The sequence below is a fragment of the Kwoniella dejecticola genome, chromosome 9 (assembly GCF_000512565.2).
Source record: "Kwoniella dejecticola CBS 10117 chromosome 9, complete sequence".
Taxonomy (NCBI): domain Eukaryota; kingdom Fungi; phylum Basidiomycota; class Tremellomycetes; order Tremellales; family Cryptococcaceae; genus Kwoniella; species Kwoniella dejecticola.
The window spans coordinates 1027479-1053516 of record NC_089309.1 but is presented as its reverse complement, the minus strand read 5'-3'; the positions used below and the strand labels follow the sequence as shown (position 1 = coordinate 1053516).

Below are 26038 nucleotides of genomic sequence, written 5' to 3'. Positions count from 1 at the left end.
CTCGACTGTCGCGAAGATGGCATTCCAATGTACAGTTTAAAGACTGCCCTTCACGGTTCATGTATCACCATCTACCATCCTTTCAAGCATGATCCTGGAAATACTCGCAAAAGGATAGCCAAACCCATTTGGTCTGACCAGGCTAGAGTCAACCCGTGGCTGCGAGGAAGTGTCAAAATGGTCAGTCGACACAAGGGCTCATGTCGCAAAACCCAATATTCCCTATCACCATCTGCTATCCCTATACTCCGTCCACGATTTCACAACCCTTCCAACGCCTTTCTCATCCCTTATTCATATTTCACCTCTATCACCCCACCTGATCGATCAACTCCACAACACAACATCCTGCACGCCCCACTCCCCCAACTCGTCACCTTCCCACCTCAATATCCCTCACGCTCAATCCGGACACGTCACGCTTCACAATTCCGAGCATAAGATGCACTGTCAAATCCACCTCTCACTATTACTGCCATACTGCTATTTGTTATGGACTAACGCTCAAACAGCTGAACTGACTCGATACCGTACTGATTCTCATCATGTACTGAAGCGAATATCCGAAAGATCCGACTCATCCATGCCCATAGACATTGATAACAGCGGTGGCGTCGCGTATACTATGGAGATATCGGTGACCAAGGAGAGGAAACCCGTACCTGTTCTTGTTAGTCCACATCTCAACGGAGAGCGCACCAATGACGTTGACTTTACCTTGACTAACACAATGAGTGTAATAGATTGATACTGGGTGAGCATGACAAATCTCCGCCAAAGACAGGACTAGTACACTCATTATCCCTCAGGAGCACCGATCTCTGGGTTGCAGCCAGCCCTTGCGTCAATTGCACAACTTCAGGTATGGTCAATACGGGCATCGTCACGACGGAGGGTTGTGAGCTGAAAAGCAAAGCTTACGGTGGGCTGATCTTTCACTTATTCTGCGGTGGCGAGCTCATTTTCGCAACAGGCAGCGGCTCAGTACATGGCTGCCTAGTTTCCACTGATGTCACGATCGGCAATTACGTTTTGCCCAATTTGCCTATCCTCGCGGCGAGAGACACTGAAGGTTTCGATGGGGGATACATGAGGTGAGCTTGGAGTTATTGAGGTTCGCTGAAGGGATTTGTGCTGTAGTGGAATACTTGGACTTGCCATGAACGTGAGCTCGAATGTGTTGTACCGTCCATTCTTCGCTGATCGATGAAAATCATAGAAAACCTCCATCGACAATCAAGCAACCCCGATCGACGTCCTGCACACTACAGGTTTGATATCTACCCCAGAAGTAGGGTTTCGCTTGACCCGGCAAGGCACAGGAAGCGAGATTGTTTTCGGGAATCCGCATTCTTAGTAAGTCAGCTCCAGATTCTCTTGGCAAATCAAGCGGAAGCGTCTGATTTTATCAGTCCACACGCCGACCAAGGAAAGAAAGTCGAATTGGGCAAACAAGGGGAAGACGGACTCTACCGTGTCAAGCTAGATTCATTCTTAGCCAAATCCGCGGTGATCACTGCTTCTAATGTGAAGATGCAGGACATAGACGTCATCGTCGATACGGGGTAAGCTTTTCGTGCTCAAGAGGTTCGCACTATTACTCACATCGGTTACAGCACTACAAATATCCTTGTTTCTGAATCTGTGAGTCTAATCTGCCGAGCGATCGAACGGGATGTCAATGATGGAGTATGAACATAGATGATGGCTCCGTTGTATGCCGCTTTGTGTGGCATGCAAGACCCTTCAGATGGAACGTTTCTTGCTCCATGTAATGGGCCTGTGAATCCGGATGGCGCTCTCGCTCTGAAATTCGGCGGCGTGACATTCCCTGTGAAATGGGAAGACCTTGTGTAGGTGGTGATCTTACTTCTATCTTCCAAGGCTCGGATCATAATTGTCGTCTGCAGAGCCCGGCCGTCCGCTTCGCGCGAAGATCTTTGCCATTTACGAATCCAGCAAACTCGTAAGTCGTGCATCTTGGCGGCGTGTATGTACGCAATTACTGATAGATCGCCTATCTAGCTGCCGAAGACTACATACTTATCGGCGCGGCGTTCCTGCACAATGTCTATCATGTCATCAACGCCGCCACGGGGCGAGTCACCTTATACGGACTGAAACCCTGATGAGACGTGACTCACATACGATGCATACTGACTTCGTTGACCAGTCTTCTGCAGACTGAGGATCCATCCATACGTCATCAGTCACCTGCTGATCAGATAGTGGCTATTTAATGCTTGCCATTTTTCGATTGCCTCTTCCGCCTTTTGATCTCCATGTTGCAATCCTACACTTCTGCGCGCACTTTCGTAATGCTGCTGGCCTCTTCAAGCTTATCAACCCGTAGAGACAGCACAACAAACGATTGCGTCATATTGGAGACCTCCTTTACGACGGCTATCCCGTCCATATACTCCGCACGTTGGCGAGTATGGTATAACGCTTCAGGCTTATCTCACTCCTTTGTGATCCTTATCGTGCCATATGATGTGCGAATGAGGTGATTGAGTCTGGGCCTCACACACGCAATTACTGAATATCTGACAGATCTACAGTCTTTTCACTCTATCGTGCCCCCTGCGTCCTCACTCAACTCTTCTTGGCTTATCTTTACCGATTCATCGACCTTTCCCCTCCACCACTTTTCATCTCGTCGCCTTCGCAGTTTCACACCCTTCACCAGGCAAGCTTTATCAGAACCTATATACGTGACACCGTTGCCACCGGCTGTAATCTTCATTGTCGATCTGTCAGGCGCCAGAGCTGGCGCAGCTTGCGGCGAATCGAATACGATACAGGAACTTTCACTTTACTGCCATTCCCCAGCTCGACACCCGACGGCGATTGCAGAACTGATCAAACGTCTCCACGACCAAGAGGATCACATAAACCGGCCATGCCAGTAGATGTAGAAGCTTATATGGCTGGAGCTATACCGTCGGTGTCTCGAGGAGGTTCATGGCTTCCGGAGCAGAGAGGACCCAACGGTGCTTCTGCTCCAACTCTACAGCCCCATTCTGCGTACGGATCATCACCTTTGTCAGCCTTCCCACAAACACCACCTCTCGTCGTTCGGGACATGGCTGGATCACCTATCATCGCCCAGTCCACGCAGTACCCGCCATCTCCTTCGCCTTCGACGGATTGTCCACCGGGAGCTAGATCTATCGGCAACGCTCAGTCAAGGACCACGAGTCATAACGACTTAGCTGGAGCAGCTAGTACGCATGGTCTGAAACGGGAAAACCTCTCAAGTCCGATGAGACATGAAGGCTGGCTCAGGAGCGCGTCTGAAGCCTCGCAGTCTGTTAGAGGTTCAGCCTACCAGGAATCTTTTCTTCAAGCGCCCTCAAGCGTGCATCCCAATTCTCAGGGAGCGGAACCTCACCGTCATACAAGTGATAATCAGGTGCTAGGTGAGGTGTGGGAAATGCAGAGACTTGGTCATAGGTCATTAGCACGGGGATCAGGTCACAGTCACCTAGCCAGCATTGAGATAAGCCCCCCGAGTGACATCATGGCTCCTCCCGCATCACCTTACCGCAAACTTGGCACTCATCACCCAGCTCATCCATCAGCACACCGCAGGATTGCGGAGCTTCTGCCTTCCGGACAGCTAACTCCACTCACCCAGAACTCCGATCACCGACCTCGATCAGAAAGACCAGGTTTGACTAGAAGACATAGTCACGGGCCTGCACTCGTATCCAAAGTCAAAAAGCACGATGAGGAGGATCTTTTTCGCTCGGCTCAGATGAACAACAGACTCGCCAGACTCAGTTTGGAGGGGAGAAATTGCCATACACCCGATCCCGAGGCATCATCTAGCTCGCCGACCTTCCCTCATCACCCTGCAAGCCCAGAAAGACCTGCAATGCACAGACGACATTCTTCTGTCGAGTCCATCTCGTCATCTAACAAGCACTCAGCACGCCACAGTCATACAACTGCGAAACAACGCACGACCGCCGATCATATACACCGTCCCCGACACCTGTCAACACCGAGTCATACTCATACTGCACAAGTTCCTGGGCCATCCCCATCTTCACTAGATCGGCGGCCCTCAGCTGCTTCCGCGATCGGTTTAGCGTCCTCACGGCCTAGACTACTTTCCTCATCTCCTCTCACATCTCCAAGGGATGTAACTCAGAGAAGCGCGCCAAGCTCTCCTATATCCACCGCTCCCTCGCGAAGGACATCGGTGACCGATATAATCGACAAGAAGCCTACCGGGTACGTGTCACCGATGGATGATGACCTATATGACCCTTACGAAGCACATCCTGCTGCTCCGGCCTCCCAGCATTCCGCTCGTCAGTCTATACCTTCTCGGAACAGCGCATCATTGGACTTCGCGCAGAAACCGCCGGTCACGAAACAGTATATTCCGCCTGGATTTGCAAAACCTACTCGCTCAGTCCCCTGGAATAGGGAAGGTCCAGCCATGAAGACCCATGGGATTGCTTGGATGAGGGAAGGAGACCCACAGGAGCTACCGACTGCTCCCAAGGGGCCAAGGTGGGATGTGGCTCGACCGCCAAGGGCCGAAAATATGAAAGGTGGTACCTGGTGGGAAAGCGGCAGTGGCGGCGTGTCTTATAATATCTAGTGCTATCCAGTGTCGTATGTCTCTGCGTCATTTGGGCCTTGCGTTTCGTCACTCTCAAATCTGGTAGGTCAATGCATGGACATTCTTTCTATTGAGAATAATTATAATGGATGTATGGTGTGAATTGGTTTGCGACTATGCAGGACTATTTTTCAAGCCGAACATCTCGACTTCCCCCGTCTCAACGTTGACCGAGTGATAGACCTAGCAATGTCTGTGAGCTGAACCCTCCTTGGATCGTCGATGCGACTTACGTTGTGCAAGAAAGCATCACCAAAGAGCCAGATATCACTGACAGCTAGAAAGGAGATCTGGTAAGCGCTGGCTTCCAGCTCCCCGCGAGCATTTGCCACAACTCACCACCTGAGTAACTTGAAATTAGAGGTGTACAGGTCCCGTCGTCATTTTGGAATACAAGATCTCTATACGGAATTTCGAAACCTTGTCCCCCAAATGTAATCCATACCCCAGTATTTGATGCTGGGGCGCTACATGGAACGGGCTTATTTGGATCCGTTGAATTCAGCTCGAAAGCCGATTGGAAGACTTGAGCAAGACTGCCCTGGGGCACTGCGATTCCTGAGGAGCTGGTGAGAGCTGTGAGCAGAGTGACGGATCTTCGCTGCACTCCACTTACCCGGTATCCAAGTAGCAATCTGCTGCTTGAGCCACCGTCGTCGATCCAATAACGAATGAATCCATTCGAACGATGTAATGTCCGCTATCTCCGCCCTGTCGTGCTAGATTTACCATTTTCGACTCATCCGCATGCTCGCTGACGGACAAGAGGATCAGCTTTGCCAGTGGAGACCGACAATTGAGCCTGCTGCGTACCTTGTTGCCGGGTCTCCAAACGTGATTTCGCCTGATCTCACCGGTCAGCATTGACCTTCATTCCAAAAGACCACCTCACTCACTTTCTTGATTGTCTCCCGCTCTGGGAAGATAGAAACCTACAATAGGCTGCTGAATAGCTCCTTGTTGATACAACGCTGTCACTACGGTTGGTACTCCATCGTCATCGGAACCCTAAGCCAAGGATCAGTATGAGTCCGGATACAACACAAATATTTATCGCTCACTTCAGTGCCAAGACCGATCAGTCCGCTGCAGGCGCCATGTCAGCATCTCGATCACCATCGCCGAATAAAACCTGACTTACCTGTAGTACTCCCCTAACTTTTCTACACCACCGCCCGCTTCGAACACTGCCAGGACTGGATAGTTCTGCAGGGTGTCCTCGCCAAGAGTGATAGATGTGTTCACGTGGCACCCCTTTACCCAGCCCATAGCTATATCCCTCGTTTCAGTCAAGACTTATCTTCGTCAGATCAGCTGCAGCTCACGACTCACCATAATATATCGTGGTCGTGCTCGCATCTTGACCACAACTTTCAGGCAGGTATGTGTTGATGGTAGTCATACCATTCTGCTTACATTCCTGACATCGGTCGTGAGCTGCCCAAAATTGCGATGATCCCGTGTCGACCTGCCATCAAACTAAGTAAGCGAGGTGCGCCACGACAGAAGCGAATGCCTCACGTGGACAGAAAGGGCTACGCCGTTCACCATTACATCGATGGTATAGATGGTGCCCATCTTTGAGGTGTCTTCAGCATCTAGCGTTGTGATAGGATTATTGCCGCTGGTCGTAGCGCTAGGAGTCGGAGAGTTACTACCAGAGCTGGTCATAGAGCTTGTAGTCTCCTCCACTAAAGCTTGGTTGGACGGCTGTGAGTAACCGGTAGACGATGAATCTGACCAAGAGTCCGTCCAGGAAAAAGTGGTGGACCAGGAATTACCGTCCGCTGCGATTGAAGTCTGAACAGCCGAGGCAGAACTGCTCGTTGAGGGAGATTCCGTGGGGTTGAGGACAGCGGATAGAGCCGAATCTTGCTGCTCAGGAAAGGCATAAGGATTATTCGAGGATGTAGTGGAGTAAGTTGGCTCCTCTTGTCGTCTGTCCAGATTACGAGATGCTGTATGAGGGGTCATTTTGAGATTTATGGCTCTTTCAACCATCCTAGCGGTGTCGCTGAAGCCGGCAGATCTCTTCGCGCCGGCCACGTCCGGATGTCTCCCCAAGTTAGGGTCATGTTTCGTCATTTTCAGATGCATAGCGCCCTGTATTGGCGCCGTGAGCCAGAGCAAAGCCAGAAGAAGCGGTGAAAGCAGCATCTGGGGCAGCTGATACACAGATAAGGCAACCGAGGTGATGTTTACACCCCGGGATTATGATAGATTTAAAGCTGTCGCAATAGAAACCGATTGAGTATGTATATGTTCAGCTAAAATGGCAGATCCGTGCTTTATCGCAGATGTATGAGGCCAGTCGAGTTGGTGAATATGTGTCGGACTACCCGATTTTACGGTAACCGAGGCGTCTGCCGATCACCAATTAGCTAGCTCCCCTTTAATAGTTCTGCGGCATGATCCATCTCAACCCCTTACACTTCAGGAGATCAATCAAACGATTAATCAGATTTCCCATCAAAAGGAGGCCCTGATCGAAGAAGGGATCAGCAATGAAAGGGGAAGGACAAAGTAAGAAGTACCAAACGTGAAGGATCTCTTGATGACTGTAGCGGCAGATTGTTTCCATCGCGAGCGCCACGAAGGCGGAGTGAATGCAGAGACATAAGGCGACTGCAAGTTACACACCTCACCTGCTGCGAGGTTTCACTCATGGTGTGCAGGGTTTCAAAGCGAAACCGAAGGGTACTGAACCGGTCTTCGCGGAATGTATGACAGATATATATCATAAAATTGCATGACCAAGTACGAAAGTTGAGTGATTCAGCAAAGGAAAGACATGCAAATCCGGGAGACTTCGGTGTCACCCTGTTGCGCAGATTCAAGTACGAGAGGCTTGGTACTGGCAGTACTCGTGAGCGCTCCGACGTGAAGGATGTGGCGGCTGCCGCGTGGGATATGCAAGGCCACCTGCGGTCCTGTATTCGTCACATCCACATTTACAGTAGGTCGCTGCTGAGCCACCGTGTCCCTCAGGATATGGTTGATGAGATCGCCCGGTGCCAAATGTAGTGTAGGGATCAGTTCCTCGGATGAAGTCAGCGGAAGAGGGTACCGATCTTCCGGCCTGCGAACTTCGAATTTCCAGAAACCTTTGCCAGATACGATCTCGAGCAGCATCTCCCGCAGGATCACCCGTACCCCAGGCCCCTGTCACGGGAATCGAGTTGGATGGCCTACGACCGCCATCGACGTCACAAGTTGCGCTGTCATTATGGAAGGAGTGATGGCTCTGAGGATACATAGGCACACGACCTGGGTGGAAGGAGGGCCTTGATTCTCCGTAGGTTGTTCTTATTTGCTCATCTCCGCGCCTTTGGTGTCTGGATTTATCAGCAACGTATGCCTGGAACCTTCTCATCATTTCTTCCTCTGAGACTCCCGTGTTCTGCTCCGCATATCTTTCATGGCCAGGTGACTTCCGCCAATCTCTGAGTCCCTGCCTCAACGAAGTATCGCCGCGATCACGAAAGCCATGGGCGCCCCCGGCATACTGTTGATTATCTGTGGGGCTCTCTGTCCCGGCGTGAGCTTTCGACGTGATAGCAGGGGTCAGGAGAGCGTAGCAGCTCGTTAAGGATGCGCTCACCTTCCCAGTTCGAGGACATTGTCAGAGGCCGCTTCTAGTTGAGAATACGAAGAGTACGCTGCATGCTGCTGTGGGTGATTTCCGAATAAAGCCTGCGCTTAGAGGTGCTATATGAATCGCTTGAACGTTCAGCTGGCTCGGCAATGCCGTAGCGACGCAGATGCACAATGAAAGGGGCTCAGAATTTGAGAGGTCTCAGTCAAAGGGGTAAAATGACATCATTGAACATCATCTCTATATCCAAGGGTCAGCCTGTTGGATGTTCGTGATGACATCTGCGCCCTGAAAGAAATATGGTCTACGTGAGGGTTCTGTGTGTGATGAAATTGACGACTGATGTACAAGCAAGACATTCCGCTCAGGTGCAACAGATCCACGGGCACGTGGACGATTTCTGAGCGGGGCTGTCGCTGCGCTCGAGCAGACACTGAGCATCTCAGATGTCCCGTTCCGTCATACAGTAGTGGGCTGGATGATGAATCCTCACAGATGTGGCATCCTCCCCAGAACTTCATGAATGGTAACATGAGGATGTGCGATGCATGATGAAAGACAAAGTCTTTCCGAGGTACAACTTGAGGGCTGCTATATCCCTCATTGAGGCCCCTCAGCCTGCATGGCGAGTAATTTGATCACTTGTACTTCACCATCGGCAAGGCCTTTCACTGGAAAGACAGTCAGTTCCACTCCCCCTCAATTCCAATGGAAGAAGAAGAACTCACTGAACCAAGTTTTATAGAATCCCTCGTCTCCGCTCACAATCTTATTCTCCATTGCGTTCAAGGCATCCGAAACGAATTGACCAGTGAAACCTGGGTAGAAGGTGCTGTCAGTATAATATGCTTCCATACGATGAGATCACATGACATACCCAATCTGGAATTGTTGAAAGCCGCGAAAGTCTTTGCTGCTTTCCACCCGTCTGAGTAACCCTTGGCAATTGCCGCTTGTTCTGGAGTATAGACAACTGCGCTTTCTCCATCCGCCACGTCTCTTCTGACGGCCTTGGAGTGTCTGCGCGAATGCGATCGGGTCGAACGAGCGACAAATCTGTGTCGAGATAGGGATGATGACAGGAGGAATGCTCTCTGAGGGAGAGAAGTGAAGCCTAGGGACCGTTTCCTAGCGCCAGTCTGGCCGAGCTGCCCTGGGTTCGGAGCGTCTACAGCGAAGGCTGCTTGCGCTGAGTCGTCAGCGACTGATGGCGTTGAGCCTGCGGGCCAAAGCGTGGTAGTCGACATAGAACTATCAGCCGCGGCGTCATCTGCAGTTCGTGAAGCTGCTGAAGCCGCCGGTAGGGTGTCAAATTCGGTGGTGGCCAAAGCTTCCGTTATTTGGTCAAACTCTGGGTCGCTGTCGCCCATGGCGGCCAGCCAGTCGTCTGTCGTGGGAGGAGAATAGTCGTTGTCATTTGATGGTGAAGAGGTACCAAACGATAAGAAGGACGTGTCGGTAGTAGGGTCTTGGGAGGGAGATGATGGCGCTCCACCTTGAATGGCTTGGATCGTTGTTTTAGGATACGAGAAGAAGGTCGAGGGGAGGGTATTGCCGACGGCAGACGTGAAACACCAATTCACGTCCGAGGCACAGTTCTCGGTCTTGTAGCCTATCTCGGGTACTTTAGCTTTATCCAGTCAATTGGAACGACCTGACTCACTCCAGAAACTATAGCCCGCAGTGGCATTAGTATAGCTTTCCATTTGGCCTGTGCAGAACTGTCTTCGATCTCCTGCTTGATCCTGCGAATTGCTCAGAGCTTGGCCGGACAGTGCACAGGAGAATTCGTCGATGACGATGTTTCTTCGTCCCTCGTTGGAAGCACCGATGATCTGGTTCGATAAGCTACCTTGACCTGGTTGGAGTGATGCTACCAGCTGCGAAGCTGGGGTTGCTTGGGAGTTAGCGTCTCCGAAGACAAAGTACGAGTGGTGATCCAAGACAACAAAGTCTTTCCTGGTTGAGATGTAGTCGGCAAACCTGGACATGTCGAAGGCATCATTCAGGTAGAATGGGAAGACAGCTGCTTCAGGCGAAACTTGTCGAAGTACACCCAAGACTTGGGAGTAGAAGGAAGGAAGACTGTCCACGTTGCTAGGTTCGTTCAGGATCTGGATGCCCACAACGTTGTTGACCTTGACGAGCTGTTGCGCGAGGTATGTAAGGATGTTGATCGTTAATTGGACGTTGGTAGGGTTGTTGAACAAGTTTTGTTGTCCATCAGACACTCCGGAGTGAGCCTGAGCATTTTGACTGCCGGGTGCACCTTTTGTAGTATACGTCAGTCAGCAGAACGTCAAATGAGAGAATTGGCCTTACCGTGAAGATCCACCAGCACACCAAGACCGTATTTGTCTGCCCAGTTGATCGCTCGAACGACCCTAGCCCAGGAGTTGACGTACGCGGCGGACACGGACTCAAAGGCGGTTCCCTGGCAGTAAACAGGTCCGAGCGACCAACTATAACATACTTGTCAGCATTCCGCCTTTGTGATCTTTTTGCAAATCAACCTACTATCCTATAGGCAGCCGAACGGTGTTGATACCTATGCTCGCAAGATACTTGAAATCGTCCTCGGTGATCCACTCATCCCAATGTCTTTCCAATACTTGTCGGGCATTATCCACACTTCCCCAACCGTTCGCGACATCAAACTCGGCTTGTTTGTTTCCCGAAGCGCAGCTGAACAGTGAAGGGTTCATCCACTGTTCCTGCACGAACCAGGAACCCAGATTGACCGATTGTTGCTGACGATATCGATAGACCAAAGCTTTGTTTGCGTCGTACGGTGCGAACGGCTCCAATATGACCGGTGTTGGCGGTGTATAGGGGGTGATGCTGCATGCATCTTGAGCCGTTATATCCCCTGTGGAGCTTGACCCATCGGTTGATGGGTCGCTTGAAGAGGTGGTGAAATTGCCATCGCCGATGTTGACAGCCGCGATGATACCATTGCCGCTGCCACCTAGCAATCCATTCAGCGATCCACCGGAAGATACTCCGCTGACCACACCACCGGCCGAGTCCAATAACCCTCCCGCTAGACCACCTACCACCGGTATCGGCTTGGCGATGGACGACACCAGGCCTAAGGTGGACAGAACTTTCTGGAGATCGATCAGAACCATCTTGTGCCCGAGGTCGCGTTCGAAACCGAGTGATGAGGTTTTCCTTTTCTACGGGGGAGATTGCCAAAGAATGAAGAAAGTCTATACAAATTGGCAAGGAGACCAGCTCCGACGAATCGAAATCTATTGAAAGTATATGAGACAAAAGTGGAAAGAAAATATCGAGCACGTCCAGACGTGTCGGCGCAAAAGAATGAAGGTGTAGTTTTGGGACCAATCGGTGCAGGAATGGAAACCCTTTGCTCGATAAGCATAGCTTTATATATGTGTACCGTCGCGCGCATAATCAGCTGCATGCTTGATCTTCCTCGGTGTGAGACATGTAAGCAGGCGAGGCTCGAGGATTGTTCCAGGTAAAGACGATTTCGATGTCGACCAAGCGGGAACGGCAGTATCCGAGGAATTAATCCAGCCCGCCATTCACAACGTTTGAGCCCGTCAGAGTCCGTAATGCCTGTCATGCATACCAGGTCACGGCTCAGTGTCAGTCAGTAACGCAGAGGATCAATCTGTCTTGCCTCCAAGCGACGCAAATGACGCATTGGGTACATATACTTCATATCATGCGAAATAATGCTCGAGGAAATTTCGATAGTAGAATTTTCCCCTCGAGGACCCGTCATGAGGTCATATCGATATACGATCAGTCATCTAAATTATAAATGTTCACGCCGCTCAGGACTTGTGCCGGAAGAGCTTCGTGTGTCAATATCATATGTCCTCTGCAGCCAACTCCGGTTTGACCTCGGTTTTCACCTCGGTCTTGGCTTTCTTCTTCGGTCTATCGCCGGCAGGTTCAGCCTTCTTTTTAGGTTTAGCCTTGGCTTTTTTCGGGATCTCCACCGGTATTGTTCCCTGTGATATGCCATGGCATCAGCTCGGACATCTATGCCACTCCGTGAAGCAAATACTCACCACCATCTTCCCGTGTATGTCCATCAATTTCGAGTAGTTGACACCTTGTCGGGGCCAGAAGAATGAGGCGAATCTGTCGACCAGTCAGCCAGCAATCGACAAGAGAATTTCCCCATAGATGACTCGTGCTCACACCCAACAGTGTTTCCTCCATTTGTCAGGGTTTTGCCCAGCAGTCTGCTTCTCAGCCACGATCTCATCTATTCGCGTCCCTATACCGGCTAAGCACTCTTTCAGGGCGTTTATCTTATCTTCTCGGCTGAGATTATCGGTGCCAGATTTTAGTTTTTTCTGTGACAGTTGCGCACGTTAGCTGATCACTCATACTATCACAAACTTTGCACACGCACAAGATGCTTTTTGGCTGGTCGAAGCAGTTCCTTGACAGCATCTTCGTCCATCGATTCGCTAGAGGTAATTGTTCAGTCATTTCTCCCTCTCTCGGTAGGTTGGGTGACTTACTAGCTCGACTCGTCATCAGAGTCGGTGTACTCGGGAGTTTTCCTCCTCTTGCCCTTGCCGTTATCCTTCGCGGTGGTCGCAGTGCTCACCGCGGGGCTGGCTCTACCTGATGGCCCGGCGACGCCAGACGGCATGGATGGTAGAGGTGGATGTTCGAATCCGAAGCCTTCCTTGGTGGGCATATTGGCAATGACCGCTTGTTGTTCGACCAACATTCTTCGATTCTCCTCGTACTCTCGTACCAGACCGCCTTCAATAGTCCAAGATTAGCTCAGGTCAATCAAAGTAACAAGCAGGCCAAACTTACAGAGATAGTCACCACGTCTGACGAGATGTATGGGACCTGGTATACCGGGCTTGGGAGCATTTGGATCGGTGTTTTTGGCTGATTTGGGGTCCTCAAGGAAGATCTTGTCCTTCAACCCGAGTTCAGGGTCCTGCCATGCACGATTGTCAGAATGATGGCCGACAGTGTTGATCATGGAACGACTCACCAGAGAGATAGCCTCCCAACTACCGAAACCATGTCTCCATATGCCTACCAGTAAATGCGCATCATCCGATGATTGCCAGTCGACCGTCCAATTCATGGTGGGTTTCAAACCGTCGTAAGGAATGGCATATTTGGATATGTCCTCGATTCGCTTGAAATGTTCCACTAAAGCTTTCAACTCGTAATACCTCGCTACAACAGTCTCAGCATTGATAGCGGAGACGGTCTTGTACGTGAAGAGAATTGCTTTTTGTCGAAGTGATGAGCTTATTGGTTCACCCTTTTCTTGTAAATCCCTCAGATGAGATCTGTGAGCGCCTACAGCCTCCTCTGCCTGCGTTATGATATCTTCGCACGTTTGAATTATTACAACCCTGTTTTTCGCTTCCAGCTTGGCTTCTTTCACTATTGGATCGTATCGGAGTCGAATATCTCCCCATTTCTGGATACCTCGTATCAGAACCCGTAAATCTCGTTCTGCGCAAGGGGTTTAGCATACCCTTGTCGAGTCGGTGAACGACTCACCCTTCAGGTCCAATGCACGCTGTGCGGTCGTCTTTCTTGGTGCCGCTGCAGGTTTGGGTTTCTTCGAACCGGGCGATCCAGGTTTGCTGCTGCTTCCGTCGGCGTCATCGTAGTCCATGCCTTCGTAGGTTCCAGGAGGTCTTGCCGCAGCTCTCTTTTTCGATGACGTGGCTTGCGCTTCCACCAACTGAGCAGCTTTCTCCTCTTCCTCAGCTTTCGTGCGCTCATCAACCGGGATGATATCGTCCCAAGATAGATCATCGGCATCCGCCTTGACATCCTGAATGGCGGCGAATTGAGATAAAAATCCTTCTCCACCTAATGATGTCCCTCCTGGCTGAGCCGCCGATTCCGTATCGAAAGCGTCAGCTTTGGTCAAGATATCGTCTAGATCCATTTCTTCTAGCTTCTGCTTTTGAGCGTTGTCATCGGTCTTGTACATATTTTGGGCACCGAATTTGAGGATTGCTGACAATTCTTCCTTTGAGAAGTCGCCATTCTTCTCCTTTGGCGCGCCGTTGCCGTTGATGTGGGCACCGGTAGTGTCCATCTGGTTGATGACTGGGGGGCATGTCAGTGGGAGTCGTGACGAGAGTTTTACAACACCTACTAGCATATTCCAAAATCATCTTCCTCTTGGCTCGCTCAAGGATATCCTCCTCGATTGTGCCTTTGGACACGAAACGGTAGATGCTGACATGACGTTGTTGGCCGATTCGATGAGCCCGAGCCATAGCTTGCAGATCATTTTGCGGGTTGTAGTCGGACTAGACGATCCAGTCAGATCGTTTTCACGCGAAACGAGCGAAGGTGACTCACGTCAAAGATGATGACTGTATCAGCGGTTTCCAGGTTGATTCCTAGACCGCCCGCACGAGTGGACAGTAAGAAAGCGAAGTCGGGAGATCCTGGGGCATTGAAGGCTTCTATGGATTTCTTTCTGACGTCGGATGGGACCGTGCCTAGTTCTGGGCGTCAGCTTGCAACATTTTCGCGCAAAATGTAGACCTACCGTCAAGCCTTTGGAATATATAACCCCTAGCGCTCATGTAGTCGGACATGATGTCCAGTAATCTCACCATTTGCGAGAAGATCAGGACCCTGTGGCCATCCGCTTTCAGTCGCGCAAGTAACTTGTCCAGAAGTACCATTTTACCAGAGTTCATGACTAGACCCTTGAGGACTTCGTGTAGTGGCTTGTTTCGATCCTCGGCTCCATCGAAGAGGTATGGGTGATTACTAGGATAACGTCAGCCTGACTCTGATGACTCCATCTTCTGGAGACTCACGAGGCCTTCTTCAGCTCCATGGCGACATTCATCAGACTGACTTGCTGGGTACCGCCCTTGCTTAATACGGCGAAATTCTTGGTCAGAATGTCTACCGAGAGAAGTCAGCATGCCAGCCCACATGACAGAGAAAGCCTCACTCTTATAGTAATGCGTTTGCATGGCAGACATCTCCACTCTCAGGATCTTTTCGGATTTCGACGGCAGCTCTTTTATCACATCCTTTTTAAGTCGACGCAACATGAGGGTACCGAGCTTTTCGTGGAGATCTGCGATCTTTGCCTCCTGGTCGGCGTCGTTAAGATCAAAGTCATTGGCCAGTTGGACTAAGAAGCGATAACGGTGAGCCGTGCGCACATTATCAAATCATGAATGACTCACACTTCTCCGGCATCAGAAAGTGCATCAAGGCCAGTAGTTCTGCACATGCAAGTCAGCCGGCCAGCAAGCAGATTAAAATCGATTTCACTCACCCTTGACATTGTTCTGCAGAGGGGTACCAGTAATCAACAGCCTCGAAGCCGTCCAGAAACTCTTCAACGCCTCGTATAATTGTGACTCATGGTTTTTTAGCCTATGAGCCTGATTAAGCCAGAAATCAGTCAGTTTTAAAATTCTTTTGAAGTCGCAGGAACCCAGAACCAAAACCTACCTCGTCAACAGCGAGTGACTGCCACTTGATCTGCTGCAAGTCCTGTCTGTCCTTCAAGATGAACTCGTATGTGGTCAAAAGCACATTGAATTTGAGATTCTTCAATGGCCCGAACTCGAATTGCCTGATAACTTCTCTTGACCTCGCAGATCCCATATAGCAGATGACATTGATGTCAGGCGCCCAGACGCGGAATTGCATTTGCCACGCGGAGATCGTCGACAGCGGCACGACTACCAAGAAGGGTCCGTATTGTCTCTGGGTGTGGAACAGGTAGGAAAGGAAGGATACCGATTGGACCGTCTTTCCCAGGCCCATCTAAGCGACAATTTGGTAAGAACACAGCGGGGAAGGTTCTGACCTCAGAGAGGCTTACCTCGTCCGCCAAGATTCCGTTCTCTCCCTTGGTCCATAGGTAGGCCAGCCAGTTCAGTCCAGTCAGTTGAAAAGGTTTCAACGCTCCTCCGCATTTCAGGTAATCTGGATCTTCCGGTATCTTCTGATACGCGGGTCGGTTATTGATGCCGTAGTTGATAGATTGCGCTGGCACCGTGTTTCTGGATGACCTCTTGTGGAAGTCTTCGATCGCAGGGAGAGCGCCTGAACATTCTTTCATCTCGTCGTATGCTATTGACAATTTGTCAGCCATGCGTCCGGTGCTACGCGATCAGCAAGCGCTTACATTCCCACGTGCAGTCCGCATACTGAAGATCTGTGTGTCGGTGATGAAGTCAGCGAACGTATCGGAACAGCATTTGACTAGAACGTACTGGTCCATTTGCAGAAGAACTTTGTGATTCGCTCCGATTTATCAGCCGACAGGTCGTCCTTTTCATCTAATACTCTTTCAATCGTCTTGTAGCTTTCTTGCAATTCCCGTATGCGCTCTTTATCGATTTCGTACTGTTCCAGCTCCTCACTGGACGGTTTCCATGGGGCGTCGGGTGATGGGTTGTGGTAAAGTTGATCCAGTGTCCAGATCTTTGTTATGTAATTCTCAACCTTTTTGAATCCTTTGTAGGTCTTCAAGAACATGTAGGTCTCGTCGGTGTTATGTATATGGGAGTAATTTTTCCATTTTACGTGGAAGCGCTGTTTGTAAGCAGTCAGGTCAGCAAGTGCGGACGTAGAACTCGAAATGGAGGAATTTGGCGTACCAGGTTCTCTTGCGGAAGATCCTTGGGATCCTCTTTTCTCGCCTCATCCCGATAGTGATACAGTACTTGATCAATCTCATCCGCTTCTTCCACTGACAGCATTTGATGTCAATTGAGGCAGCGAGTAAGAATGGCGAAACTTACCTTGCTCCGTTACTCCGCTATAATACTCTCCGGCCTCGTCGTCCTCACTTTCCTCCAAGCCATAGTCCACGTCAGCTTCGTTATACGTGACTACCTTTTTGGCAGCGCCTCTTCGCCAAGCCCCGTCTGCGTCGGAGTATGGTGTGTCCGGCGTTGAGCCAGACCGGCCGTTTGTGGATTTGGCGAAGAATTTCTTCTTGTGCGACTTGGTGCCGTAGTCTTCATCCGAGGAAGCAGACACCTCTTTGCGCATCGGGAATGCTCCTGTGGCTAAAAGGGTCAAGATTCCACGGTCAGCATGATCAAATGTACCAGACAGAAGGCAAGCTGGCAGCTTGAAAGATTTCGAACATTGAACTTACGCTTCTTCTTCTTGATGACTGGACCCGTGCTTTCCCGTTTCCCAGGCTGAGTCTTGACTTTCTTGGCCGCCTTCTTTTTGGACCCGAAAGAGGGGTCGTCATAGTCGCCATCTTCATCATCTTCCTCCTCATCCTCGTCCATCTCTTCGTCCTCATCTCCACCTTCTTCATCATACTCGTAACCTGCATCCGGCTCCCGAGCTCCATCTTCACTCTCGTCCTCGGAAGCTACTTCGTCCTCGCCTTCTGAAGGACCCATGCTTGCTGACTGGGTAGTACTGATGCATTAGTGCGAAAGACTTTAGGCCGAGGGCAATACATACAATCAAACTCACTTGCAGACGGCTGTGCTCATCATTTTCCATATCTACATCGCTGCTGCCCTCCGCTTCGTCAGCAGGCCGGGCCTGAGGCTCAGGCGTGAGATCATCAGACGGACTTGAGGGTCTGGAAGCGGAAGCTGAGGGTACATGGAGCTTGATAGTGGGGCCGGACGAGGGGGGTTTAGTAGAGATCTATCGAGCTATGGTCAGCTGAACGCTCAAGGTTACGCTGTCTGGGACGCTGAAGTGTGAAGCCCTTGACTTACGGCGCTATCGTCTGTACTCTCGTCGGGCACCAACATCGAAGAGGGGAGATGCTGTTGAGCGGTGGAGGCGTTTACCGATGTCGAGGGGTCGAGGGGGTGAGAAAGCGGAGAAGACTCCATCTTGGAGGCAGGGTAGATTCACCCGGCAGTGAGGCAATAATCGGTCGTGTCGCTGTGAAGAGGTTCCGAAGAGCAGATGTCAGCTGGTCTGACCTTCTCAAGACATTTCACGCTTCGAATAGGTACTGCATGATTAACAGTAGCAGGTCCCTTCAGAATCAATTCTAGAAGGCAGGAAGCCGCAACACGGGTGAGTCCGTACGAGTGCAGGAGGAGTTGTTTTTGGATCTTTCACTTGAAAAAGCGTAACGTTCCAAGGTCACCTGTAACTCTCGTCTTTCGATCTTCCTTCTGCCATAACATACTGTCCTTACGCTCGCGAGGCAAAAGCGTATTCCCAATCGACAGAGGATAATCCGCAAACTCACCTCTTTGTTGCGCTCTTTCTCTTTGGGTTGGTCTACAGCTTACCTACGGTTACTTCTGACACTTTTGTAAACGCTACTATCGTTCCGGCGTTCTGTGATGTATCCCCAAGGTCGGTTGCTTCTGGCCTCTGTATGCTGAAGGGGTATCTCGATTGTATGATGACCTAAGATCAACTTGCGAGCTTACTGAAACTCATCACAGAGCTGCTTGAATAGACGATGGTATGAGGGGTGTCTGTGAAGTATGAATTGGATTGTGACGTTGCTCGATGTGATCAGTCAAGGGGTGGTTGGTTGACTGTACTACTGTGTACTGATGCATTGTCATTGACTATGCATGTGGGTTGCGCCGCTGTTCGTCCGTTCATTCTCATTCGTTGGCACTTTCTCCGGGATTTTTGCCCTTATTTTCCATGGTTTTTTATTCACCCTCTGTCATTACGCGTTGGACTGGGGTCGACGCCATCATTTTTGGTGTCATGCACCATTGTTTTTCCTTCCTCCACCGCTACTCTACTCGACTGTGACCCAACCGGGTTCATTTTTACCGGCGTACTCGAGAAAATCCTTCCCGCGTCGTCAATCTACTCCTCGACGTAAATTGACTCATTTGTAGCTCGCAATGCATATATGATCTGCTTGTTAACGAATCACTCCGTACAAGTCACTCATAATTCTGCTCGCGACATCTAGGTGCTCACGATGGCATCAACATTCGTCAATCCCTTCGGACTCATTTCGCGCGTCCAATCCGGAGAACACGTGGCAGGCTTCAGTACTGATGCTTTAGCGCCTACTGCTTCGTGACTGATTCATCCATCCTAATCCCCATTCAGTCGCGGCCAAGTAATCAGTGATGACCGAGCAGCATGAGCGCGATCGACGAGACGCCGACGCTCGCGAGTGGGCAGGTCCCTTGAGATATGCATAGAATCACAGCTGAGTGACGGAAGGGCTAGCTGTAAGTTGTTTGACCCGGCCAAAGGAGTCAGGGTAGAGCGCCAAGAGCGGAAGGTCAATCCGAGATGAAACAGTGCATGATAATGGAATGTTCACCGAAAACAAAGGAGCGCTCAATCGAGGTTTCTTTGATGTCATGTACTTATACATGATGCTTGATCTTCAAAAGTCATGGCCATCACCTAGATGAGCCATGAAGATCTTGACTATAACACGGCGAAGCCAAATCCTCCTCGCCTCGGTGGTGATTCTAGCGATTCTCGTAATCCTTGGTATCAAATACGACCTGACTCGACATCTACCTACCGCAACACACTCAGAAGCCAAGAAACCTTCGTCCGACTTCTTCACCCCCATTTACACGCTCGCAGACGACTTATCGATCCAGGCCACACCTTTCCCTCAGCCGTCAGTGCTCATCGCTCAGCATCTGCCCTATTTCACGCCTCTGCACCGAGCTTCCTACGCGACTCATAAACTGTATTCGGAGATATGGGGTTACGGATATGAGTTGATGCAATGGTCAAAGTACACGCATGTCAAAGGTTTAAGCAACAAAGCCAAGAGTATCAACAAGATCTACGCGGTTCATAGACTTTTAGCGAATGAATTGGGAAAGGCTGAGGCGGACAGGCATGACTGGATCTTGTGAGTTCGATCACTGCCTGCAACGAGACAATCACTACGACTGATCTCCCTGAATGAGACAGTCTCACCGATGTCGACACGATCGTTTCCAATCCCGCCATACCCCTACATGTCCTACTCCCGCCAGCCACCGAGGACACATCCGAACGGCCTGAGCCCTTGTTTCTGATCACACAAGATCACAATGGATTCAACGCTGGCGTCATGTTGCTACGAGTACATCCGACTATCCTATCTCTACTAGAAACAGTATTGCGGGAATTTGAACAGATACTAAATGGACCGACAGAAGGATGGAACACAAACGATCAAGTTCTGATAGCCAGGATATTGACGGAAAATCCTCATTACGCAAAACACGTCTACGAGATGCCTAAAAACTGGTTCAACTCGTATTTCTCGAAAGACGACCGAGTCCAGCTTCAGGTCCACTTGGTCAACCACTTCAAGAAGAAATACAGATTCACACCTATTATAGCGGAGAACTTTGAGATACTCAAGCAAGCAAAGGATCTAGCTGAGAAAGCTGGATATCCCAATAGACACGGATTAGATCTGCTAGATTACCATAGAGATGCCGAGATTGCTGGGCAGAATTGGTGGAAAGATGCGAAAGGTGGCATCGAGAACATCAGATTCCTGTGGGATTGAGAAGCGGTAGTGTGCATTTCAGCTCATGCATCATTGACCCTTCCCCCTGAGTCGAATGTTGACGCAGTACATCAGAGGTAATCCTGACGTCGTATAAGATAGAAGACGCCTTGTCCTTCGTTTCCTTCGTAGTGATATATCTTCTCGTAGTATCTCTTCTTCGTAGTAGTTCTCCTCTTATATAGTATCTCTTCTCCCTCTCCTCCGTATCCTATTCTGAAAGGGTAAATCTTCTCGGTGGGGGGTTGCCACCCCCCTTACCCCCCGCCGAGGGGCTTGCAGCCCCTTCGAACCCTGCTCTAGGGGCTCCGCCCCTAGGACCCCGTACACCTCCTCTTAGCCCCAACCTACCACCCCGAGTAAGCTCTTGCAGCAGGCTGTGGACAATCAGCATGTAACTTCCGTGGTATGTTAGTTACGCAGTGATCCAATGGCAGGGCGTGCGGGGGAGGATCCCCCACAAAAAGAAATAGAATAATAGTGGAGTACTAAAGGAGAACACGACGAACGGTAGTGAGAAGGGGTTGTATAGTAGACCATCTATATAGGAAGCAGATATACTACGAAGAAGAGATAGTATATAGGAAGAAGAGACTGTATACTGCGAAGAAGATATACTACATATGTAGAAGAGGAAGAAGAGATGCTATTCCTGGTTCATTGTCATACTCTTCCATGGTATACTGTCTCTCGTCTCTCCTATAGTCTACTCACACTCGTCATACAATGTATGGTGGTCATCGTAAAGTGGATTCTCTCCTGCACTCGGCCACCGTGCACTCACGGCTTTTAGTACGCAGGCAACACCACGGGCGACACGATCATCCGTCCAAAGGGGATAGGATGTATGCCAAGACTGGACCACGTGGTTTAGAGTTTGTTTACGTTCGGCTTAGCGGGTGTACCTTTGAATGCCGAGAAGATTGAGACGACAGATGACGCAGACACATAATGTTCCCAGATACATCTGTGAAACAAATCATCTTCATGCTCCGCAAAAACCCACTGAACAGGTAGTCACGCTGAGAGGTAGCCCAAGATGTCTACCCTTCTGGCATTCCCAGCGGGGTGGGTACCTCAAGCGCACACCGTCATAGCATATACCGCTTTCGCAACTGCTTTATTCGTGGGATGGCTTAGTGGACTATGGAAGGAGTTGTGTATCAACTCTCTGGCCCGTAAGTCACACGCTCAGAGCTGTGTCACTGCGTGTATTCAGCTGAAAGACCTGACAGGCTGGCCCATCGAATGGTTCCCATCGGTCTCAGCGACGTGAGTGTCAGGCTTATTCGCTTCATCATGAGGCAAATACTGACCAGTTGTGAATCTGCGCTACTACAGTATAGGCGACCATGCACCTCCCAGAGCGCCTTTCCAGATCCTGATAGCACTATGTGCTACTCCGCGCTTCCTTTTGTTGCTGGTACAATGGCTCGCTCATCGATATCCTCCGGCTAGGCTCGCAGATGCATCGACAAGGCTCGCTCCCACTTCGAACGGGGCCAGCTCAGCTTTGAAGGACGCCGGACTGCGCTCGAGAGCTGCCACTTCAAGGATCGAGCGAGAAGATGAAAGCATTTTGAAGGCAGCGGGCGAAAATCCGAAGGAGGAGATCAATTACGGAGCATTAGTAGATATCGAGCTGTTGGTGGGGGTCGTAAGGACATTTTGCTGGTAGGTTGTGAATCAGCTTCTCCAGCGCGCCTGAAGTGATTAGACTGAACGTCTGGAAGTGGGGGCTGGGTATATATCACGTCTCGGGACCATCATGGTGAGCTACTGGATCATGTGTTCCGTCAACGGCAGCTCACGGCTGACGCTTCCTTTAGACCTGCATGACTTGTTCATGATCCTGTATCTCCTCCTGACTGTTCCCTGGATGTTCCTTTCGACCCAAAACTGCGTGAACAAGAGTGTCAGAAGCAAAAGGTGGGTGAATCACATCGGTAAAGCTCGATCTTCCAACGCTGAAAATCATGGGCATAGGAGGATACCTTTCTTCGGTTTCTTGGCTATGGTTCCGCCAGTGATCTGGTTTTACTACCAACATTCAGTGCTGCGCACACCGGGCGGTGAGTGGTGATGCACACTGGAAAGTACTAAAAGGCTGACTTTTGACATAGCTTATACGTACTACTCGATGTTCGAGTGGTCCTTAGTGCTTTGGGATGTCGCATTCGACGCTTTAGCCGTGCTGGAATTAGGTCATCTTCAGGTGAGCTGGTTCTCTGGGTGCTCCGCTCAGCAGGCTGATAATTGTAGATTGCAATTATCGATACCTCATCCTCCGCTGGCATCGACACGCCGATTGCAAATGGGTGGGTCTACCGTTCGGCCAAGATAAAAGCAAGAAACCTGGTTTGACAATATATCGCATGTATTGTATCTGTTGCAGGACAAGCAATTTCTACATTGCCAAAAGCGCCGCTGCCCCTTTGAAAGAAGACCGCGATACCGACTGGACTTCAGAGCTCGCTAGACCTTCTCCGCAGTGGCGCTCTGCATTGGCCTTTGCGAGTGACGTGTATTGGGGTGAGCTCGTTGGGACCATCTCTCGTGGTAATTGTGTTGACAACTGTGTTAGCCATTTGCTTCTGGACAATCTTCACTTCGCTCGGTCTACAGCTCTTCTACTGGTCAATATGGAAGCTAGGTCCGTCTCTTCGCTCTTCTGCTAAGCTATGGCTGATAAACCAAGAGTACAGCTCTTGCCGGATCGGAACTCGCTCTCTTGTCCAATTTGTCCGGGTTCTTATTCTCCTACAGATCGTCATACCGATTCAATACCTCGAAGAATGGTCTTCTCGCCAACCGCATATGCTCAATCGTCTTCGGCATGGGCTTTTACATCTTTCCATGGCCTGCCGCTCGTCTCGTAGGCATATCAATCGGGACATGGACAGGCTGGGCAGCTTTGTTTGGGAATTGGGCAAGGTTGAAAGGCAGCGAGGAGATGATAGCTGAGGGTCAAAGTGAGTTTGACTACTCAAGTGCACCCGCTGACCTCGCACAGTCCTTGGGCTCGGCTTGGCTATCTCTTTACTGCTCAAATACGCCAATCACTCGACAAATCCACTCTGGGCCATCTCGCATCCCGCTTCTGGCGGATGGAACAAGACCGGGCTGGTCCTGGCGGCATTGTCTTTGATAGAATATCATCTGCGATCTATCGATCTTCACCCCGCTCCGCCTCTTCCATCTTTCCGCGAGAAGAAGGACCTGCCATCTTCTTCCCCTGCGTACACGAAGCGGCAGCGAAGGCTCGTCACTGTCGGACTGGGAGCACTGATCCACCTCACACAAACCTTTGTCACCGACGCTGGCACCATTCTATCCTGGACATGGACGGGATACCCGATCAAAGGCCCCACTCTCCACCCTTTCACTGGTGTTGTTATCACCGTCGCTTCTTTGGGGGTTCTGCATCAACACAAAAGGCTTCAGCCGATGTTTACAATCCTCGGGGCTCTCGGCGCGATCATGCTGTACCGATATCCCGATTGGCTCGGGTTCGCCGGAGGTCTCTTACTGATCTTCTACCTTCAAGCGATCTTCCCGACATACATCCGAGTGGCTTCGGTATTTAAACCCGGACAGACATTTGGATACGCTCTTCTCACCACTATTCTCCTGGACGTCGTGTCGGTTGTGACAGCCGCTTATGCCTTCGTTCCTATGGGGTGGGTCTTCCGCGAACGGACAGACCTCGTGCTAGGTTTCTGCATGGCTGCGACAGTCGCCGGGTGGCTGATCACAAGAGATATCAAGTTGCCAGAAGGTCCCGCTATTCCGCTGAGATCGCAGAGGCGAGTCAAATTTACGAAGAGGTACACGATCATCAGCTCCGTCGTACTCAGCATTATCAGCATCGGATATTCTTGCTCCAAGTTGCCGACAAAGGTGCCGATACCGTATTACCCGGATCATAAGATCTTTAGCGGTGGGATATGGACTGTCCATTTTGGGCTGGACAAGGAAGGCAGAGATAGTCAGTGGAGGATGATGCAATTGATCAAGGAGATGCAGGTGGACGTTTTGGGGCTGTTGGAGAGTGATCGTGAGTCGGGACCGCTTGATCGGTGGAGGATTGACTCAATATGGGTATATAGTGCATAGGTTCGTTTATGGGAACAGAGACCTGACCAGGGTCATCGCGGAGGAATTAGGATATGTAAGTCACTTGTCAAAACTATTAATGAGTGACGTATAAGCTAAATCTGAGGCCGGACAGTACGTCGATCTCGGACCCGGACCGAACAAACACACCTGGGGAGCTGCTTTACTTTCCAAATACCCGATCCTCAACTCGACTCATCACTTGCTTCCTTCGCCGCATGGGGAGCTGGCTCCCGCGATCCATGCGACGTTGGACATTCATGGTCAGAAAGTCAATGTGATGGTTTCGCACAATGGGCAAGGTGAGCAACCTGTCCATCGGCGAAGCTATCGAACTCTGTAGTGCGGAGAGCTGATGTCAGGATCACAGAGGAGGATCTACTGGACAGAGAGCTGCAAACAACCGAGATTGCCCGACTATTGAGGGAGACGGAAGACACTCCGACTGTATTCTTGGGTTATCTCGTCACGAGGCCAGGTGATCTCAGGCCGTGGCCATACCAGATCCTGATGGAGGATGGTAAAATGTGGGATATAGAGATGTAAGTCGTGTCTTAATCGACGATGATTAGGTCGTGTCTAGCCATCAGCTGACTCCCCCGGCATCGCAGAGAGGACAGATGGAGATGGTGTGAATACATCGCGTTTAGAGGTCTTTGGCGCATAGCCTATAGCAGGGTACATGAGAGTGACATCAGCGATACCGAGCTGCAGGTGAGTCTGACATCGCTTATGACAAGTTCTTTGGCTCTGATTGACCTCAAAATGCGTATTCAGGTTGGTAAGTTCATGCTGCCTAAACCCGGACATCCGGTTCATTACGAAAGCAATAAAGAATTGTACTGGCATATCGGCGAGAGTGATGTAAGTGCAAAAGCCCCCGTCCTACTGTGATCATGAGGCTGACATGAAGCGCATTCGCCGCCTAGGTCCCCGAGCCGTGGCATATGCCTTCAATGTTCCGAGGCAACGGGACAAGAGGTCATCGATACGTCGTCTGGGAAGGACCGTTATATTACCTTCCACCGGATCGTAGCGGACTGCAAAATTACGGGAAAGGTTGGGCTATCGACCCGTAATTCTCAGCGATTATCTCTTTGGCCACGCGCTTCAGATCATCTGAATTCATCGAGACGTATATGAGTACCTGTATATATAATGCATCAGACTGCATGAATGATCAACGGCTTGAAGCATCTGAAAGTCGTAATCTGTCCGAAAG

General features: G+C 50.4%; 7 protein-coding genes across 7 annotated transcripts; 4 read left to right on the top strand and 3 right to left on the bottom strand.

Moving 5' to 3' along the window:
- Window positions 1-864: 864 nt before the first annotated feature.
- On the top strand, window positions 865-2129 carry I303_107334 (uncharacterized protein; the record flags this gene model as incomplete). The annotated part of the gene is made up of 9 exons (XM_065969549.1): window positions 865-922; window positions 974-1094; window positions 1141-1165; window positions 1220-1356; window positions 1413-1565; window positions 1617-1644; window positions 1702-1853; window positions 1911-1966; window positions 2026-2129. The coding sequence occupies 9 exons, from the start codon at window positions 865-867 to the stop codon at window positions 2127-2129; spliced, it is 834 nt and encodes a 277-aa protein (XP_065825621.1).
- A 773-nt stretch (window positions 2130-2902) lies between these two features.
- On the top strand, window positions 2903-4618 carry I303_107333 (uncharacterized protein; the record flags this gene model as incomplete). The annotated part of the gene is made up of 1 exon (XM_018410018.1): window positions 2903-4618. The coding sequence occupies one exon, from the start codon at window positions 2903-2905 to the stop codon at window positions 4616-4618; it is 1716 nt and encodes a 571-aa protein (XP_018261021.1).
- A 135-nt stretch (window positions 4619-4753) lies between these two features.
- I303_107332 (uncharacterized protein) lies at window positions 4754-6724 on the bottom strand (the record flags this gene model as incomplete). The annotated part of the gene is made up of 10 exons (XM_065969548.1): window positions 4754-4822; window positions 4873-4916; window positions 4979-5205; window positions 5256-5393; window positions 5453-5483; window positions 5536-5647; window positions 5701-5725; window positions 5781-5910; window positions 5972-6107; window positions 6161-6724. 10 exons carry the CDS (start codon window positions 6722-6724, stop codon window positions 4754-4756), a joined length of 1476 nt encoding a protein of 491 aa, XP_065825620.1.
- Window positions 6725-8834: 2110 nt separating this feature from the next.
- On the bottom strand, window positions 8835-11365 carry I303_107331 (uncharacterized protein; the record flags this gene model as incomplete). The annotated part of the gene is made up of 6 exons (XM_018410016.1): window positions 8835-8905; window positions 8963-9052; window positions 9112-9846; window positions 9898-10503; window positions 10557-10696; window positions 10752-11365. 6 exons carry the CDS (start codon window positions 11363-11365, stop codon window positions 8835-8837), a joined length of 2256 nt encoding a protein of 751 aa, XP_018261019.1.
- A 711-nt stretch (window positions 11366-12076) lies between these two features.
- On the bottom strand, window positions 12077-18073 carry I303_107330 (uncharacterized protein; the record flags this gene model as incomplete). The annotated part of the gene is made up of 24 exons (XM_018410015.1): window positions 12077-12220; window positions 12281-12353; window positions 12414-12571; window positions 12631-12688; window positions 12743-12992; window positions 13050-13179; window positions 13237-13712; window positions 13761-14321; window positions 14371-14527; window positions 14580-14722; window positions 14773-14999; window positions 15050-15140; window positions 15190-15375; window positions 15431-15469; window positions 15523-15631; window positions 15702-16019; window positions 16078-16328; window positions 16384-16413; window positions 16472-16793; window positions 16859-16950; window positions 17003-17272; window positions 17365-17632; window positions 17700-17879; window positions 17954-18073. The coding sequence occupies 24 exons, from the start codon at window positions 18071-18073 to the stop codon at window positions 12077-12079; spliced, it is 4653 nt and encodes a 1550-aa protein (XP_018261018.1).
- A 1521-nt stretch (window positions 18074-19594) lies between these two features.
- Window positions 19595-20700, top strand: I303_107329 (uncharacterized protein; the record flags this gene model as incomplete). Its single annotated transcript, XM_018410014.1, has 2 exons — window positions 19595-20049; window positions 20112-20700. 2 exons carry the CDS (start codon window positions 19595-19597, stop codon window positions 20698-20700), a joined length of 1044 nt encoding a protein of 347 aa, XP_018261017.1.
- A 1039-nt stretch (window positions 20701-21739) lies between these two features.
- On the top strand, window positions 21740-25895 carry I303_107328 (uncharacterized protein; the record flags this gene model as incomplete). The annotated part of the gene is made up of 18 exons (XM_065969547.1): window positions 21740-21878; window positions 21936-21972; window positions 22042-22374; window positions 22434-22471; window positions 22530-22629; window positions 22687-22772; window positions 22824-22915; window positions 22963-23018; window positions 23096-23232; window positions 23285-23353; window positions 23406-23666; window positions 23714-24757; window positions 24810-24871; window positions 24932-25118; window positions 25187-25358; window positions 25428-25530; window positions 25594-25680; window positions 25746-25895. The coding sequence occupies 18 exons, from the start codon at window positions 21740-21742 to the stop codon at window positions 25893-25895; spliced, it is 3153 nt and encodes a 1050-aa protein (XP_065825619.1).
- Between the last annotated feature and the right edge of the window lie 143 nt (window positions 25896-26038).